Source organism: Euprymna scolopes, chromosome 5 (assembly GCF_053919585.1).
Source record: "Euprymna scolopes isolate OS-2025 chromosome 5, ASM5391958v1, whole genome shotgun sequence".
In the NCBI taxonomy this organism is placed as follows: domain Eukaryota; kingdom Metazoa; phylum Mollusca; class Cephalopoda; order Sepiida; family Sepiolidae; genus Euprymna; species Euprymna scolopes.
Genome location: NC_136486.1, coordinates 127,268,849 through 127,287,969, shown reverse-complemented (window position 1 = coordinate 127,287,969; position 19,121 = coordinate 127,268,849). Strand labels below are relative to the sequence as shown.

The 19,121-nt window shown below is 28.6% G+C and overlaps 1 protein-coding gene across 1 annotated transcript in view; it reads left to right on the top strand.

Moving 5' to 3' along the window:
- Positions 1 to 19,121, top strand: part of LOC145276968 (uncharacterized) — a 925,232-nt gene that overhangs the window by 783,630 nt on the left and 122,481 nt on the right. Inside the window, exon 16 of the mRNA XM_080128511.1 lies at positions 1,347 to 1,573. Within this exon, the coding sequence (XP_079984637.1) occupies positions 1,347 to 1,573 (227 nt within the window). The remainder of the gene's footprint in view (positions 1 to 1,346; positions 1,574 to 19,121) is intronic.

The following is a 19,121-nucleotide window of genomic DNA, read 5'->3' as shown; positions in this document are numbered from 1 at the left end:
AGAAGTGATGAAAACGAAAGAAGTGATGAAAAAACAATAAATCTAAATTAAGAGACAATAATACTAACCTTCCTAAGAACTCAATGAATTTGTAAAAAGATGAAAACAAACAACACTAGGATATGAATAAACACATTGGAACAGTTTCATTATTATTATATATTGAAAAATTATCAATTCTAAATTTAAGAGATTGAAGAATTTTGAATTATTTGATATTTGGAGATTACTCATTTAATTTAATGAGGTGTTTAAAATGAGAAATACAAGTTCAAAAAACTAGTTTATTTTATAATGTACTAAAAATATATAATACAATTTGAAGGAAACAAAGGTTTCAATATTTTATTTTTGTATATAAATCTGATTTTTTTTTTATTAACTTTCTCTTTATAAATGCTCCTTTGCTATCCTTCTCTTTACTCTTTTTTCCTCTAGCGTTTCTACCCATCTCTCTTTTTTCTTCTTTTTTTTTGTATCTGCTGTTTTTTTGTGTTGCAATTTATCTGTTGTTTCTCTGTTATTTTTTTATGTTTAAAAATGTATCGTTTTTTTCTCTGCTCATGCTCTCCTATCCTTTTTCTCTCTTTGATAATTCTATCTTGCTATCTTGCCCGTTCTCTTTTGCTATCTCTCTCTCTGTCTTTGCTCATACTTTCTTGCCATTTCTCTCTTTTCCCCAGTCTCTTTTATTAACTGTTTACTGGTTCTTTCTTTGCTCATTTTTCTTGTAATTTCTCTCCTTCTTTCTTGCTGTATTTATTTCTCTCTGTTTTGTTTATCATTTCCCTCTCTGCTCATTCTTTTCTTTCTGTATCTCTTTTTTTTTTCTTGCTGTGTTTATTTCTCTTATCTCCCTCTGCTCATTCTTTCTTACTGTATCCCCCTCTCTCTCTCTCTCTATCTCTCTTTGTCCATCCACTTTCTGTTTCTACTAGTTATCTCTTGCTAATTCTAATATGTTCTGTGATCGTTCTTTATTGTTATCTGTATGTGTATTTGTTATTTTTCTGTTGCTATCTTAGACATGTTATCGTTGTTTTTGTTTTTTTTTAATTCTACTCTCTTCATATTTGTATCTGCTCTTTTATGTGTTGCCATTTGTTTTTCTGTCATGTTAAATTTGCTCTTTTTACTCGTCATCTCGCTCTGTTTCTTTTCAATGTCTCTCTTTTTCTATCTGCTCTTTTTCACTCTCTAACTTTTTTATTGTTTCTTTGCTAATTTCTCTCTTCTTCTTCTCTTTTTGTATTTACTCTCTTTCTCTTGCCATTTCTCTCTCTCTCTTTCCCTTGCACATGGCTGGTGGACCATTTATAAGTCACCCTATTTTGTGATTTTGTTAGATCGCTGCATGGGTGCAATTCAGCATGGTATAGATCCTGAGCAGCTAGCGGCACAGTTAGAGGGGATCCGAGACCCAGCCTGCACCTCCCCTGGGGACTCACCCTCAGGGTCTTCACAGCAGGAGTACTTCCTCACCCCAAGCATGTCTACCTCTGCTTGTAGCACACCGCACTCTGACCTTACCACCTCCACTTCATCTGAACGACAAAGACACGCAATTGACAAGGTAAGATTCCATAAACAGTGTCGAACCAACTGTGCCTACGCCAACAGCTAGCATCGCTTCATGTACATGTGTGTGCGTGTGTGTATGCGTATGGGTGCATTTGTTCTGTCGTCTTCTTTTGTCGTCCATTACCTTCATTCCACTCTATGTAATGATGCATTTGTGTTTAACTTTTCATGTTCTTTTTTATCATTTCATTTTTTTTTTTTAATATTTTTTGTTTTTGGATAACATGTTTGTTGTTATTTCAATATTAGTCCTAGAGTAGTGAGTAAACATGAAACTAGTGGTCATCTTTATGATTACTGCTTCCTTTTCACTTCCGATTGCTCTTTTTTTTTTTAATTGATTTTTTGACTTTGATTAAAAGTTGCATTTCTTTATTTATAAAGCCATTTGGCAGAAGTGACGTCAAACGCATTTTAATGTACATATGACTAACATTGTATATAATAGAGTGTTTTTTTTAAGCAAATATAAAATAGAAGTTTTATTCAGTCTTCATTTGAACTTTTATAACAAAATTATAATTTTTATCATAAAAATATGATTGTTTTTTTTTTTTAATCAAACATCAGGTGTTAGTACTTACTTTTTTTTACATCAAACTTAAAAATAGAACTGTTATAAAAAAAAGAAATATTTATGAAATGTTTTTTCCAATAATATGTTTATAAACTGTTTTTTTTGTTTAATCAAACAAAAAAAACCAAAAAAACCCAGTTCATAAATATTTTTTAATATAAGAAAAATTATCAACACCACTGATGTTTGATTTAAAAAAAAAACAATGTTCATAAACATTCTTATTATAAAATTATATATATTGTCATAAAAATTCAAATAAAGACTTTTTGAATAAAACTTATTTTTATATTTGCTAAAAAACAACAAAAAAAAAACGACATTATATACAGTGTTGGTTATTCATACCTTAACATTTTTCCGATACTTGTACAGTTTGATCAAAACATTAAAAAATGAAATTATCGAAAAAGAAGTTTATATTGTACGTATCCGTTATGGAATGAAGTTCTTCCCCCCCCCCCCAATTTCACTTAATTTCATCAAGTAGTTTTTTTTTTTTTTTTTTTTTTTTTTTTTTTACAGCGAAAAAAAATTTGTTATGATACCAAGCAAAAGGTTCGATTTTTAGGAAGAAAAGCTAGTAATAAAGATGGGGAGGGAGTGTCGGCGCTTTACATGGCGTTATCTCCCATGGCGTGTTAAACATTTCCATAATGGCTGATTTCAACGCGCTCTCATAAGTGTTTTTTTTTTTTCGCTGTAAAAAAAACAAAAAAAACAAATAAAAAAAAACTACTCGATCAAATTAAATGAAATTTTTTCAGAGATCTTCAGTCCAAAACAGATACGTACAATATAACCCTTTTTTCGATATTTTCATTTTTCCAACGTCACTTATGCTGAATGGCTTTGTAAACAAAGAAGTGCGACTTTTAATGAAAGCTGACTTTTTTCCGGTATCTTTTGTCTATTAAATTGAAAAATGAAAGTACAGAATAGGTAAAAGAGGTCCTCCCCATGTTAAAAAGGCCTTTTCCAAAATAGTAACGTTGTTATATAGAAAATACATTCTTAACATGGGAAAAGGCAACCGGAAATGAAGTGGAATGGAAACTGTAATTGTAAAGATTATGTAATTTGTAGAAAGTAAACAACTAAGTTAATGAAGGTGTTTATTTAAATGATTACTTTATTAAAAAGATTAGAAAAAAAAAATTAATGAAAAAAGGTTATACAGATTAAATTACTTTTCTTTATTTTTAATATTTATTTTGTTACATAAAGCATTTTTGGTAATTCAGTGAGTTATCAATATTAAAGAATTTAATCATAGATTTGATTTAAATTTATAACTTTCTATTATTTAGATTATTCAGATTACGGTTTCCATCTTGGGTGTCATTTTTCATAACGTTTCGATCAATGTAACCTCCCATCTTCTTGAGGTATATCTCATCAAACTTTGGAATCTGCATAGAATTTGAAATGGAATCCTTTATTTAATCCCCGGGGATAGCATGCTCATGTTCCGTCATCCATAACTTGATGAAAGTTCTAAATAATTTGCAATTGTATGCTAAGTGTTGCCTGCACTAAGGATTGAACTTTAAATCTCCAAATGAGTAACTTACAACCGAATTTTACCAAGTACTTTATTCACTAGGCCATGGACAAGGGGTTTACATTGACTGAAACGTTTTAAAATAACACTTGAGATAACAACTGTTGTTTGAATAATACAAATAACAATTATCAATCCTCATCTCCAAAATTATTTTTCTTTTAATTATTATTATAGCTAGTTTTTTTATGTTTTCAATTATTTAAGGTTTTTAAATGGGTTTCATTTATTACGTTTTTACCTAATTTTTACACAAAAATAAAGTTTAAAATTTTACTTTGCTTTAGAGTTTGTTTTTTTTTTATCTCTAAACAGAAATTTTTATTAAAAAATTAAAATCTAAAACTACATTTTATTTAAAAAATAAATAAAGAAACAGTATTTTTAATTAATCTAGATATTTTAAAAAAATATTAGATTTAACTCTTCATTTTTGTAAATTTATCTTATTTTTATTAACATTTTTTTTTTTTGCATAATTATTTTTTATACAGTAAAATATTTATTTACCAAGGATTAGTTCTGTTATTTAATATTTTTTCTTATTTTAGTTTATTTTTGGTTCTTTTTATTTCTATAAATTTTTTCACATAAAATAAAAGTAGAAAGAATGGTCACATGCAATCATCCTTCACTAGTGGGACCTGTGGAAATTCCACAGTGGACTCTTATATGTAATATGTCTGCATTCTGTAGATGTTCAGCGTAAATAGAGATGTCTTGATATTATTGTAGCTCTTTTGGTTAAAACTGCAATAGTATTTATATAAGCTAGCAGAGACATCCAGCATAGCCTGGTTGTAAAATACGTTTAAATATGATAATTTAATTTATGCAGATTTCATGTATATTATTACAGAATCAATTTTTTATCGATTCTTATATATTATAAAGTTGTGATTTCAAAACTAAAAAAATATGTCTACATGACTTGGATGCATCAGCTTGAATCAATACCAAAACCAAAACTTATGAAGAAAAAAAAAAAAAAAAAAAAAAAAAAATTATATATATATATATAACTTGAGTTCCTTTAGCGATAATCAAAACTGAAACCCTTATCCCCGAGTGACTTCTCGGCCTTGATAAGTGGTGACCTCCATGTAAAAAAAACAAAAAAAAAAAACAAAACAAAAAAAAACTTATGAAGAATTGTATATAAATATATCCACATGACTTGGGTGCATCGGCTTGAATCAATACCAAAAGTATTATTATGAGAAATGGAAGGTCATAACAATTAAACGACAGTCACTCAGAAGAAAAAAGATGCAAGCGTGACACACGCTATCGCATTAATATATAGATATTTCCATTCTGTAAAACCATAGAAACAAAACAATGCTTGTATAATTATATAATTGCACTTTCATGCATCTTGCATATGCACATTTTTGGGAAGCATAATCTTTTGACCAATATTTCTATAGATATAGAAATATATATTTTAGAACACTTTGCATTAAGAATGTGTGCTGCTTGTTAAGATACAGTCGACAGATCAATCTTTTAAATATATGGTTTCAAGCAGAAGCAACATGTCGAAAATAGTAATATATCCAAAAATTACATTCATGGAGTAGAACACCTGCTATTGTGTTTTTAATAAAAAAAAAAAAGTCTATCGTTATAACGCTAAAAGAATATGTCCGCCATTACATTGCCGAAAAGCGAGATAAGTATGTCCCATATTCACAATCCTTAAAATGATCTTCATTTAGGGAAAATGCAATTTTCAGTAAAAATTACTTTTAACTATAAATAATTTTCTACTCTATAAATTTTAGTAACTTTTGGATATCTTACTACTTTTCATATGACAATTAAGTAATCACATATAAATATAAAAACAAAAATGATCTGTCGACTGTATCTTCACAAGCACCAAACGTGTAAATATTTATGCATTTATAAAAGACTATTATGCTATAAAATATACAGAGAAATAGTGGATGCCAATATAGTATTGGACACAAGTGAAAATCACACTTCCAAATAAATTAAAAAGAAAACTGATATACTTATGCATCAGGACACAATGTCTATACCAAAAATTAAAAAAAATTATCAGGTAGAATTCTAATTAAAAAAAAACAAAACAAAAAAAAAACAGTTTTATTATATTTTGCTGATCTGTTATTGATAAAGGTAGAAATCTCTTAAAACAAAGGGAGATAAGTAAGCCTCACAAGTAATAATGAATGGTGAATTGGCAAAATACAAAGATTGATTTTTATTTAAATTTAAATTTCTACTTGATAATTTTTTTCTAGTTTTTGTTAAGGATACTTATTTTTGCATGATTTCTACTTTTGCCCAATACTATACAAGCACCAAAAAGTATATTTTATGTAAATGTAAAGCACTTTTGAAAACCTTTTATAGACTGGATTTATTTCTCTATTTGACCAGTTTTAAAAGGAACACAAATATAAATTCATTTTGTAACTTTACTCTTGTTATTACTTACTTTATAGATGAGCATTCATCACTATTATTATTGAAGAAGACACTTACGTAGCTATATTAAATATATATATATATATATTAAATCTCTTAAAATGACAGTAGTCTTAAATGTATGAACAAAAAAATTAAAAAAAATTAATTGCATCATTATCAATTTTGGAATGCAGCTACTAGGTGTAAGGGGTGGTAATCTGAGTTATATTTAGTTTTAATTTTATGCAAATAAAATGAAAATTCAGACACCACCTATATTTATGAAATTTTAACAATAGAAATTAAGCACCACTTAACAATTCCAAAAATTCAATTTCGTTGAAGTATTGTAAAGTGATTTTGGGGAGCATAAATATGGGCATAACGTGCCATTTGAAAATGAAAATATTTCAGATTTGCATTGAATTTAGAAGTCATTAGATGCTAATTAAGCAAGCTTCCTTGAATTAGAATTTCTTAAGATCTCTTCAATTTTACACATTTTTAGAATCAAAAGCATGTAGTTGACTTGGATCAAATAAGGATTCTGTATATAGGGTTTAGTATCATTTTATCTTGATGTTGATCTTCATAAAGGGGACATAAAAGTGGTGCAAAACTGTTCAGTTTGGGGAATTATTTTATCCATCCTGGGACTGGTATTCTCCTAGTTATTTAATATGCTAAATAAGAATTTATATTATAATGAAATATTTTTTATTTTTGTTCATTCTTTCATCCTTCACTAACTTCATTGATGTAATTATTAGGATGATGACCTCTCACTGAGGTTTTAATTCCTACAGAAGAGGTGATTATGTGTGGGATTCATTTCCATGCTTTATCAAAATGTTACTGACCAAATATATAAGATTGGTATTATTGCAATGTTTTATTTTATTAATTATAATTTGTTACTACTACTGTTTTTAAACTACTAATAAGTAGCTATACTAACTAGAAAATAAAACATTAATTCAAAGTAGATGCTAAATTAAGATTAAAACAACAATAAAGCAATGGATCTTACTGGATCTTATTTCATAATTTTCTAAATCTAACCAAATATTTTTATGCATCAAATATTTGTCTTTTGAATAATAATCACAAAAAAGTAGAAATTCAAAATGTTATATTTTTTTCTTAAAATGAAACAAATTTTCTTAGTTTATGAAAAAAATATTTGTAGATAAAAATAATTCCAAGTTTTTTTTTTGTTTTTTTTTTAAAATTTCACAGTATGTTTTGAATATGAACATTTCTAATGAAGATATATTTTTAATTTATGAAAGCAATATGCTAAACTTAGAATTAAAACTACAATAAAGCAATAGATCTTCAATATAATTTCCACATATTTATTATTAATAACATTTATTTGGTATTATTTGGATTATTCTTACAAAGTTTTGGCCAATATAATATTTGACTTTCTTCAGGTGCACCTTGCCGAACTCTAGAATCTGTATGAAATGGAACCCTTTATTTAATCATAGGGGTAGTTTGCTTTTGTTCCAGAGTTCGGCAAGGCACATCTTAATAAAGTCGGCGCTTCCACTGACCAAAACTTTGTAAGAATAACATCAAAGATGAGAAGAGTAGTTCAGATAATCTAAACAACGCAAATTATCATTCCTCATCTAAAAAATTCTAAAACAATATTTACATCACTTACTAGTTTTCGACTGTTGTCCTTGTCTTGGTTGTTATGTTCATAGCATTTATGCTGTTATACTCTCCAGCCTTCTTCAGATGTATTTTGTCGTGGTAACTTCTAAACGGAATATTTCAAAATTCTCTGGCGGTTACTGACTACAAGACACTTGAAGAAAGCCATAGAACATAATAAAAACAAAGATGAGGATAACTCATTAGGATTCTTCGGGCTGTTCTTATCTTGCATATTATTTTCACAACGTTTCGGTTATGTAACCGCCAACTTCTTTAGATGTATCCTGTCAAACTCGGGAATCTTTGTGTGAAATTTGGGAATGTGCACGCAACACCTGAAAAAGATTGGAGATTACATGGACCGAAATGTTGTGAAAATTACACAGAAAATGAGAACAGTAGTCTGAAGAATCAAAATAATACTAATGATCAATCCTCATCTAAAAAATTAAGAACTGTAACAAGAATAGCTGTCCGAAACACAACTAATGTAAATGACCGCAACACCTCATTTAATAAATATCATTAAATAATAACATAAGTAAATATAGGTACTTGTCTAATACTACCTTTGTATTAAAAATCAAAAATAAAGAAAAATCTGTACAATGTACGTAGATGTGACGGAAGGAAAATATTGTACACCAAAAATCAAGTAAATTGATCAACCAGTTATATTTTTAAATTAAAAAAAAAAAAAAAAGAAAATTATGACAGAACTATGAGAGATGATCTCACATCTTAAAAACAATTTGAAGGAAGGAAGAAGACGATTGTAGATAATTAAAATTTGACAGATTTACAAAAAAAAAAACCATCAGTAACATGTGGCAGGAACACTAGAAAAGCTCAAATTTGCTTAAAATTGATTTTCTTTATAAAAATAAAACTACTTCATCAATTTACATGATTTTTGGTGCATGACATTTTCATTTTGTTAGAGATATGTACATCATACAGATTTTTCTTTCTTTTTTTTATATGAGGGAATTCTTTCATTGTGTATTCTAAACAATTTCTTGACTATTTACTTGTATGTGACAATGATTTAGAGTGAATGTGGCCATGCTTGTTGACATTAAACAAAAAAAAAAAAATGAAAAATTCAAATTTTCAAACCTGACCCTTGCCCTACCCACCACCACCCAACTGCTAGTGATCAGATTCTTGAAGCCAATGCTTGACCACTTCTGCTTCCTTGCTTGCCATTTTGACCACTTGGTCTTCTTTCCTGCTTGTTTTGCTATTTTTTCACCTATCGTCTCCTTGCACACCGATCAATGCATCTTCATTCTTTGCATTTTAGCTTATTCCTTTCTTATTTTTCATTCCTTTCTTTTTTTCATATTTAAACGATTTTCTTGAAAATAAAGTCATTGTAATTTTCTTTGATATTTCTTTATTCGCTTGTGATATTTGGAATGATATTTTTTAAGTAAAAAAAAAAAAAAAAAAATTGCCATGTCATCTTTTTATTCTAAGAATGATTAAAAAGATTAAAATTGAAAAAAGAAAAATGCAGCATGCGCATATATACATATACACACACACACACACACACACACACACACACACACACACACACACACACACACATAGATTTAAAAGGGTTTATTTCAATACTTTACTGCAGTTTCATAGTAGATTCGACCATCAGAAATGTGTTCTTGTACAACATGTCTATACATTTGAATACAAGCTCAAACAAGTGGGAAGGATGATCAAAGGTCAAACACTCATGGATAACGAGCAAGAAAACAGTTTGAACATTCATACATATATAAACGTGCAGAATAGGAATACTCTACTAATGATTGAATCTACTGTAAAACTGCAGTAAAGTGCTAAATCCCTTTAAATTATTTTTATAGAGCTCCATCAATACTTTGTGTGCAAGATCTCTTTTGGATCTGTTCATTTTCAATAATTTGATTATTCATGTTAGTGATATATAAGTAAAATTATATAAACTTAAATGAACAATTTTCAATGTATTGAACTCTTTTAGTTCAATACATTTGAACTTATATATATATATATATATATATATATATATATATATATTATGTGCTGTTTTTCTGCCTGTTCAACACTAACATACATATTTCTTGTATAAAAACTATATACAAAACTATTCATTTTGTGCTACTTTTCGGAGAATCAATATTTTTTTAAACATTGTCAATTGTTTGTTTATTTAAACTGTAACACTCGTACCTTGTATTTTTTAATTAATTTTTTTTATATATTTTAAAAATTTTAAAATTATTTATGATCACTCATAAAGTGTGGAGAAAGTAATTTTTTCTGTTTTTTTTTTTTTTTTTTTTTTTTATTGTATTGTCAAAACAATTTCTGGTGATCCCAGAATAGAAAATGAATTACAAGCATCTAATCATCATAGATTGCCTATAAATAGTTTCGATTATGCAATTTAGAAACCATCATATAAAAGGAGATTCAACTTTGTTCAGATGAATGAAATAACACTACATCTAACAGTATGTCAAGCGGTCTATATTTCCAATTGTAAGTCAAATATCAGATTTAACAAAAACAATGATAGGGAAAAACCCTGACAAATATTAAGGATAGAAAAACATAAAGAGATACACTGAACAAAGCAATTTAGCAATCATTTGATTGAGCTAGCAAGTCCCATTCATTCTTGTTTTTTCTATACGAAAAACAAATGATTCCATCTAAACAAACATATACTACCCTGTCTCCAAAGGAGAATATAATGCCTGGGAAAATGATATGACAACTGACCAGATATTACACTGCTCTCCAAAGGAGGAGGTAATTTTTTGAGAGGATGGTTTCATAACAACAAACAGATAGAACATTACCTCATTCATCTCTCTCATATAAGGAGGAGGTAATGCATGGAAAGATAACATAACAAAAGTTACTACACTACTCTCTCTCTTGAGTTGAGCATTGAAAGATATATATATATATATATATATATACACACACACATACTAAATATATATATATATACATACTAAATAAATATATATATTAGTCTGAAACAGTATAATAAACTGAATTGAGCAGTAAAAGTAGTAGCATAGTTTCGGCTTCAGACACATTATCAAATCTCCATAAGTAATAGATATACCCTTCATTTGCTTCTCGATAAATTAAAAGAAAAGAGTAGTAGAATAACATTCGTTAGATTGAACTTGCAAGTCTCATGAGATCTCATTATTTCTTGTTCTCTTCATAGGAAAAACAGAGGAGTCCATCTTCCTTATTTAGGTATTATACGATATTTGTAAATCAAGAAGTTAATTATATTTGTTTCTATTTACTAAGAAATAGATATTAGTCATGTTATTAATCATAACTGTAATAATTCTTGATACAAAAATTCCTTTATGTTGCAAATAATGCTCTGAATCATTGATGCATTGTTTTTGATCAACTATGAGCAAACGCAGCACCCACTTTTAAGCATAGCTTTCTCACTACTTTTTGATAGCTTCAACTTCTCAACTATTTCTCGCAACTTTAATTTATAAGTTGCCAAGTATATTTTGTGGACTTTTTTGATATCTTTCGAGACAAGTGCTAAATTTACGTAAACCGAGTATTTGACATCATTCATGTTTGCATGACTGTATTCAAAGGCAGCATATTACCTCTTAACCATTGTTTCCGAGGGAGCAGAGTCTGAATAACACTTCTGATGCTGTTACTTCGCTTGAATGGTATTTTTTCTCATCAGAAATCAATTTTTTATCAACAATCGAAATTCAGATTTTTTTCTTTGTTTTGAAAATTTGCATCAGTAGTTTCATTTAAATTACTAATTTTCAAATTAATAATCCTATTGCATACAAATTTTGACATGCGCCTTTTGAAGGTTAGTACTTTATAAAAATCATAGTTTTATTTTTATTAGTGGCACTATCTATATTTCAAGACCAGGATTTTTTGTGATGTGTTAATAATACTGACTACCACTATTACAAATGGTCTTTACATAAATCCTTAGTTTCTTTGTGCCTGGATATTAAATTATCTCAAATGTTAGTTACTAAATGTCAAACTAAAAATCAATTTCATTTTTATTGCTGAATAAAACTAAAAATAACACAATTAAAATATTAAAATGCGCTATTGTCCCAACAGATGTCTAAAATGGATGTTAAACTAAATATGATAAGGAGTGTTAAATTCATTAAAGAGATAATGAAATGCCATCTTAAACTGATGGGAGACTAGACTATTTGAAATGTAGATACAAAGGATGAGTGTTATTGTCACAAACAAGCGTTTGGCAATGAATGTTTATTTATAAAATTATGCAAAGCCTTTTGATTATTGAAGTTCAGAATGTAACATTAACCATGTGCATTACATAATAACATGGCCTTTTTGGTCAAGATCAAAGTGTAGTATCTGTTCTTCAGATGCTGCACTTCCATTTCTTGTTCTCTTTCGGTGGAGGAGAAATCCTTCACGACTGAGACAATTTTTATTTTTGTACCTTTTCTCCACGTTAAAAAACGACCCTGGTGTCTAACTCTGCCCCGTGGGGAGGCATAGTAAATAGGTACATAATAACATTAACCATGTGCATTACATAATGTTTAAATTGCAAGAAGTAAGTTTATCTTACCCTATGTTATTTTATGTGTCACAATGAATAAAATTTATTTATTGATAATTTTAAGTTATTTTGTTCTAGGAAGTATAGTTGAAAAAATATTTAGCACTTTTGTAAAAACACAGGAAAATATAGTAAACACAAATTGTTGACAATTGTCAGATCTACAGAGATGATTAGTTTCTACAATACACCCGATAGTCACAGAGAACAAGAAAAAACAAATAAAATAAACCATAAAACATCTATGATACAATATAGAACTAGAAATAAAGCTTAAAGATGTAAACTTCCTGACCATAACTTAGCTTAAACAACAAAGCATACAAACCATTTAGCAAACAATACCTAATATTTAAACCATTCATCTAATTTTAAAGCAAGTTACTGCATCTGTAAGACACAAAATATCCTGTAATTCTAGCAATATAGCATAAAAAAGAATGAAAAGTAATGTCCTCTAGGATATTTTAGCATAAAATGAAAACGGATACAAATAAATACAATAGAAAATGCAACACCATTTGGTTTAACCCACCCTACAATAGTAAAGATATTACACAACTTATTGTTAATAGTTACTTATTGTTAGTAGATAAGCATTTCTCTGGAGGCAGTACCCTTTTAAAAATAAATAAGAGCAACGTTAGGACTAACTACTTATGCTTGCATAACATGCAAGACAATGAATCATGAGATCATAATATTAACTAGCAATAACAAGCCATTTAATAACAGCACAGATACCAAGCTAATAAACAAGACAGAAGTTAATTAATGATCAATGCATAGAAAACAGATTAATTGCTCATTAGTGTAGATTTGTAAATATACTTTTTTAATTGAAAGTTATTCCCCTTTATCCAATTAAATATAAACTAACCAATGAAAGGGAAACAACTCGACAAAAACACAAAGTAATAATATATCATGTGAATTAATTAATAGCTTTTATTAGGTTGTTGAAAAATAATGTTTTTTATTAGATATATATATATATCTGATAAAAAACGACATTTTATATATATATATATCATGTTATTTGAGAAGGAAACCCGAGAATTAATAAAATAGTAATCAACGTTTCGTCCCTATTTCAGGGAACATCATCAGTATTTCCTAGGAAGAATGTAGAAGAAAACGATTCTGGGCAGAATCTATAAATGTGCATGTGGAAAGGTTGGATTATTCTATGCATATATATGCACATTAAATATATATTCGATACAAACAACTTCTTCAACAATAAAACAAATATTAAAAACCACTAAGCACTCCCCCCAAACCCTCACATCCTACACCAGCATATATTCTATCCCTTATAATGACTGCCACCAAACATATATAGGAGAAACACAACGTAAATTAGAAATAAGACTTAATGAACATAGAAAAGACATAAATAATGGAAACTCCTTAAATGCACTTTTCTGCCATTGTGCTGAACATGATCACTCGTTTGACTTTGCTCATGCAAAAATTATCAAATTCGTTGTAGATAGAACTAAACGAAGACTTCTAGAATCAGCACTTATTTCAAATACTAGCACCATCATGCAAAAAAAAAAAAAAAAGGTTTCTACAATTTAACCTTATTATAGGAAATATAATAATCAAAGAGCAAAATATGAATACGGATCCTGAGTAATCAGTCTATATGTCCTTAACCGTCTCTCCTCATAATTTCAACAAAATAAATAAGATCAAAAAAAAAAAAAAAGTAAATATGCATATACATATGTATATGAATAACGTTTTAATGTGTATATATCTGCATAGAATAATTCAACCATTCCACACGCACATTTATAGATTCTGCCCAGAATGGGAAGAACTTTAGAATTTTTTCCTTTTTCACTCGCATGTGGTCTGTAATAGTTTTTCTTCTACATTTTTCTTACGAAATCCTGATGATGTCCCCTGAAATAGGGACAAAACGTTGATTACTATTTTATTAATTCTCGGTTTTCCTTCTCAAATAACATATCAATTTTTATTTTATTTTTACTTTATATATATATATATATATATATATATATATATATATATGCAAAATATATGAATTACAAGCAAATGTTTTTTTTTTTTTTTTTTAAGAATGAACAAATAGGTTAGAATTGAATGCATTCAATGTTCTGCAGTAAAGTTATGCAGATTTCTTATGTGAAAATAAAGGTACACAATGCAACTACAAAATCATGTTTGGTTTGTCTGATGATTGGCCAAAATCTAAAATCACAAGTCATGACCAATTAAAAAATGTAATTTATTCAATTATAATGCTCTATTTGATAAGTTATTGAGCACTGTATATAAGTATAAATCTGGAATTTTTATCTGATTTTAAAATCTGATAACCAGTTATCAGTGTGTGAGTATATATATATATATATATATATATATATATATTCATACAGGCATGTATAAGCCTTGCTACACTGACATGACAATGTTCCAATCTGTAGTAATTAACAACTAAGATCTCAAGTGAAAATAGTCTTTTACATGTCTGTATGAATAAATATTAATATAAGTAGCTCTATTAAGTATTGAGCACTATTATATAAAACTGATGGAAATTCTCTGGATTTTTATCTTACGAATGCATTCTTTTTATATATATATATATATATATATATATATAAATATGTATATAAATAGCCGAATCAAAGTCATATTATACTGTGATCTATTGTTAATTCCAAACCAAAGCAAAAAAAAAAAAAAAAAAAGTTAACAAGTGTTTCTAGAATAATCAAAAATATAGCTGAACAAATTCCAGTAGCAAGCAAACAACTCCCATAGTCAGAGAATTGTTGTCAGATTAAAAGTTTCAGTTTGCTCTCAAATTTGATTTTTTATGAAAATCGATCAAAACTAAAATAATTAGTTTTTATATTAACACATGCAAACTCACACACACATCATCTTAAATGAAAGATGAGGAATAAAAGTTATATACAACGTTGTTATATCATCAGAACAATAAGGACAAGTTAGGGGAATATTAAGAAAAAAAAAATCCTTAGGCCACTGCATTTCGAAGCTAAATGCTTTTCATCAGAAGAGGAGAAGGGCCAGAATTATACAGAATACAAAAATAGAAAAAAGAAAACTGGCTTAATGACATTTAGATATGAAATAATGAAGGAATAAGATATGGTAAATAGTAATTAAAAGTAGATACAACATATAACGGTAAATTATATTCCTTTATTCCCATTTCATATCTAAATGTTATTAAGCTATTTTTTTTTTTATATTTGCATTTTGTATAATTTTGGCTCTTCTCTTTTGATAATAAGCATTTAGCTTTGAAATGACATGGCCTGAAGAGGTTTTTTTTCTCAATTTTCCCTTTAACTTTTCCTCGTTGTTCTGATAATATAATAACGTTATATATAACTTTTATTCCTCATCTTTCATTTAATGTTGTTAGTTGCTCCTCTTAATAGTGTTGATCTTTTCTTATCTTGATAAGTTTTGCTTTGTTAAAGATTTACTCTTTGGTAACATAGTTATATATATATATATTAGTAATGGGACGATTCCAATATGTCTCCCAATTCCAATAAAATTACCAATTCTGAGTCTTTATAACTCTCGAAATATTTAAATTTAAAGTTATAATTTTTCTATGATTACCATAAAAACACATGTTAAATATTCATATATTTTCTCAAACGTAAAAACACACCTATGGTAGGGGGTGATCTATAGATCAGAGTTTTATTGGTAGTTTAAAATCAATAAATATTTATTGATTTTATCATTATTACTATCAGCAGTGGAAGAACTTGTTTCAAATAAAATCAAATAAAAAAAGATAAAGAAATCGTTTTTGGCATCGAAAAATAGGCACAATATTTTACAATCTTGATACCAATTCAGATTCATCTAAAAGTTCGGATTTTTCCAATTTCCGATTAATCGTCCCAACACTGATATATCATTAATATTATATAAGAACAGCTTCAGTGAAATGTAAGTTTATAAAACTGTTTTCAAATGGTACAAATTTAAAAAGAAAAATGGCTATTGTTTCTCCACAAGAAAGTAGTATCATTGACAATTCACACAATAACTACAGTGAAGGTGGTGATGACCACTGAGATAGCTAACGTCTGTCGAAGCAAGTGTCAATAAATATTAGAAATTCAATATTTTCAGAAGGCTTTGCATCGTTTTTTTTTTAAATAAAAATAAAAAAAGAACAAATTATTGGAAAATAAAAAAAACAACTATTATCATGGCAAAATGTTGAAACTTGTAATCGAATTGAATTTCAATCATATTGTTTGAAATGAAAGATACCTAACCACCATAGAAAACATAGTCGATTAGAAAGCTTTGCATTAGTGTCTGACCACAAACTTCACCTCCTGTAATTTTGAAATGCTATTTTGTTGATAAATATATCTATATATACATATATCCTCGGTGTCTTCTCTTGCCAACAAAGTAGTGTGATTGTTAGAACTTACATACAGTTTTTAGTCCAAAATACATCATATCCATATCAAATATCCAAGTATCCATTTTGCACTCGTCAACTCAATAAAAATGTTAATTTATTTGCCATCCTATTCCTATTGAATTTAAGTATATGGATATCTGAGATCGGTATGATACATTTTTGTACTTAATACATACATATACAGGGTGAGTCACAGGAAACGGATGTTCTTAAGGAAAACTGAATATTTTAACAAAAATTTTATGATGTACATAAAAAACATTTATCAAACTATACCTATCCCCTACTCAAGGAGAGCAAGGAGCGTTCTAAAAATATCCGTTTCCAGTGACTCATCCTGTGTATGTATATATATATATATATATATATATATATATAAATAAAATATACAGGATGCAACATAAGTAAAATCCCTTTTTATATATTTTATTTACCTTTGAAATACATTAATATTAGAAAAGAAAAAGATATTAAGAAAAGTTCTAATTTTGTTTTATTCAAAAACAAGGGCATTACTTATGCCGCACCCTGTATATGTGTGTGTTGTATATATATATATATATATATATATATATGTATGTATGTATAGGATGCGGCATAAGTAACACCCTTTTTTATGTCTTTTATTTACCTTTGAAATACATTTATATGAAAAAAAAAAAAAAAGATTAAAGTTCTAATTTTGTTTCATTCATAAAAAAGGGCATTACTTATGCTGCACCCTATATATATATATATATATACAGGGTGACCCCCCAAAAACCGGGCCCCAACTCTAATTAGGCCCCGCTTCTTAGTGCTTTGTCTGAATGAAATGAAACTTTGGTCATAACTAGTTTATTATATTCAAAACATCACATCAAACCACTAGGGTCTTTGATCTTTTTTTCTCCGTTGACTGTAAAATGCTCAGAAAAACAATTGAATATCCTGTTTTTTATGGTCACCCTGTATATATATATATATATATATGTGCTTTGTTTGTCTTAGTCAACCTGGCACTTTACTCACCTTTTCTTTTTGTCTACTTGTCATGTGATTAAGGTAACATGGAAATCTTAACTCTTTACTTTGCTCCCCCATCCCCTATCCTAAATACAGGACATAACTGGTCATCTTTCAAAACATCTCATCTTCATTGATTATTTTACTGATCATTGTATTTGTATCGATTCCATCTGTGCTTGAGTGTGTTTTATTTCTTGTGTTCTTTCTGTTTTGTTCACTTTTCATATTGGTGTAACACACATCGTCTTTCTTTCGGGTATTATTTAGTAAATACCTGTAAGTGCACAATTCTCACTATTTCTATTATACACACGTCTCACACGATTTTCATTATTCTTGTATACAAGAAGAACAAAGTACTATTTGTAGTGCTCTCCCATATAGACTCTGAAAGGATGGAGTACTGCTGCCATATTTGAGCAGGAGCTGCTAAAAACAGCCTATCCTGCCTTGACAGAGTACAAAATAGACTTCGTAGCTTAGTGGGGGATGCCCTTTTCTCTACCCTGCAAGCTCTCTCCCACAGAAGAGACGTTGCGAGCCTATCCTTGTTTTATCGTTATTTCCATGGCAGGTGCTCGTCTGAACTCCAATCTCTGGTCCCCCCTCGCCAATTTTTCACGAAAAACACCCGTCTAGCTGAATCCACTGAAAAATTTTCTCCACTTTTTATCTGTGCCTAAATCAAAACGTAGATTCCATGAACAAAGCTTCTTTCTTAGAACTGCACGCCTGTGGAACTCTGTTCCGTCTGCCTGCTTCCCACCTGACTACAACCTGGATGTCTTCAAGTCCAATGGTAACAAATTCCTAATGAACCGTCCCCTTAAGTAAACACTTCATTAAATCTCTGCACTAACGTACTCTACTTGCAATAACCCTTATCCCTGAGTGGCTTCCGGGCCTTGATAAGTGGTGAGCATCGTGTAAAAAAAAAAAAAGAAAAAGAAAATAGACACTTAACTAACTCATATTTAGTTTTGAGAGCATGAACATTCTTACTAATGGTTGCAATAACAAATTTCTTATATCAATTCGATTTGAAGTCTATTACCATTTTTACATATAGTTTTTTTTATTTTTATTTCGTGTATCTCGATGGTACACATATTGTTTTCTTCAGTAATGAAAAAGAGACATTGAGTTCATTTTTTGAAATTGAATCTATCTCCACTCCTGG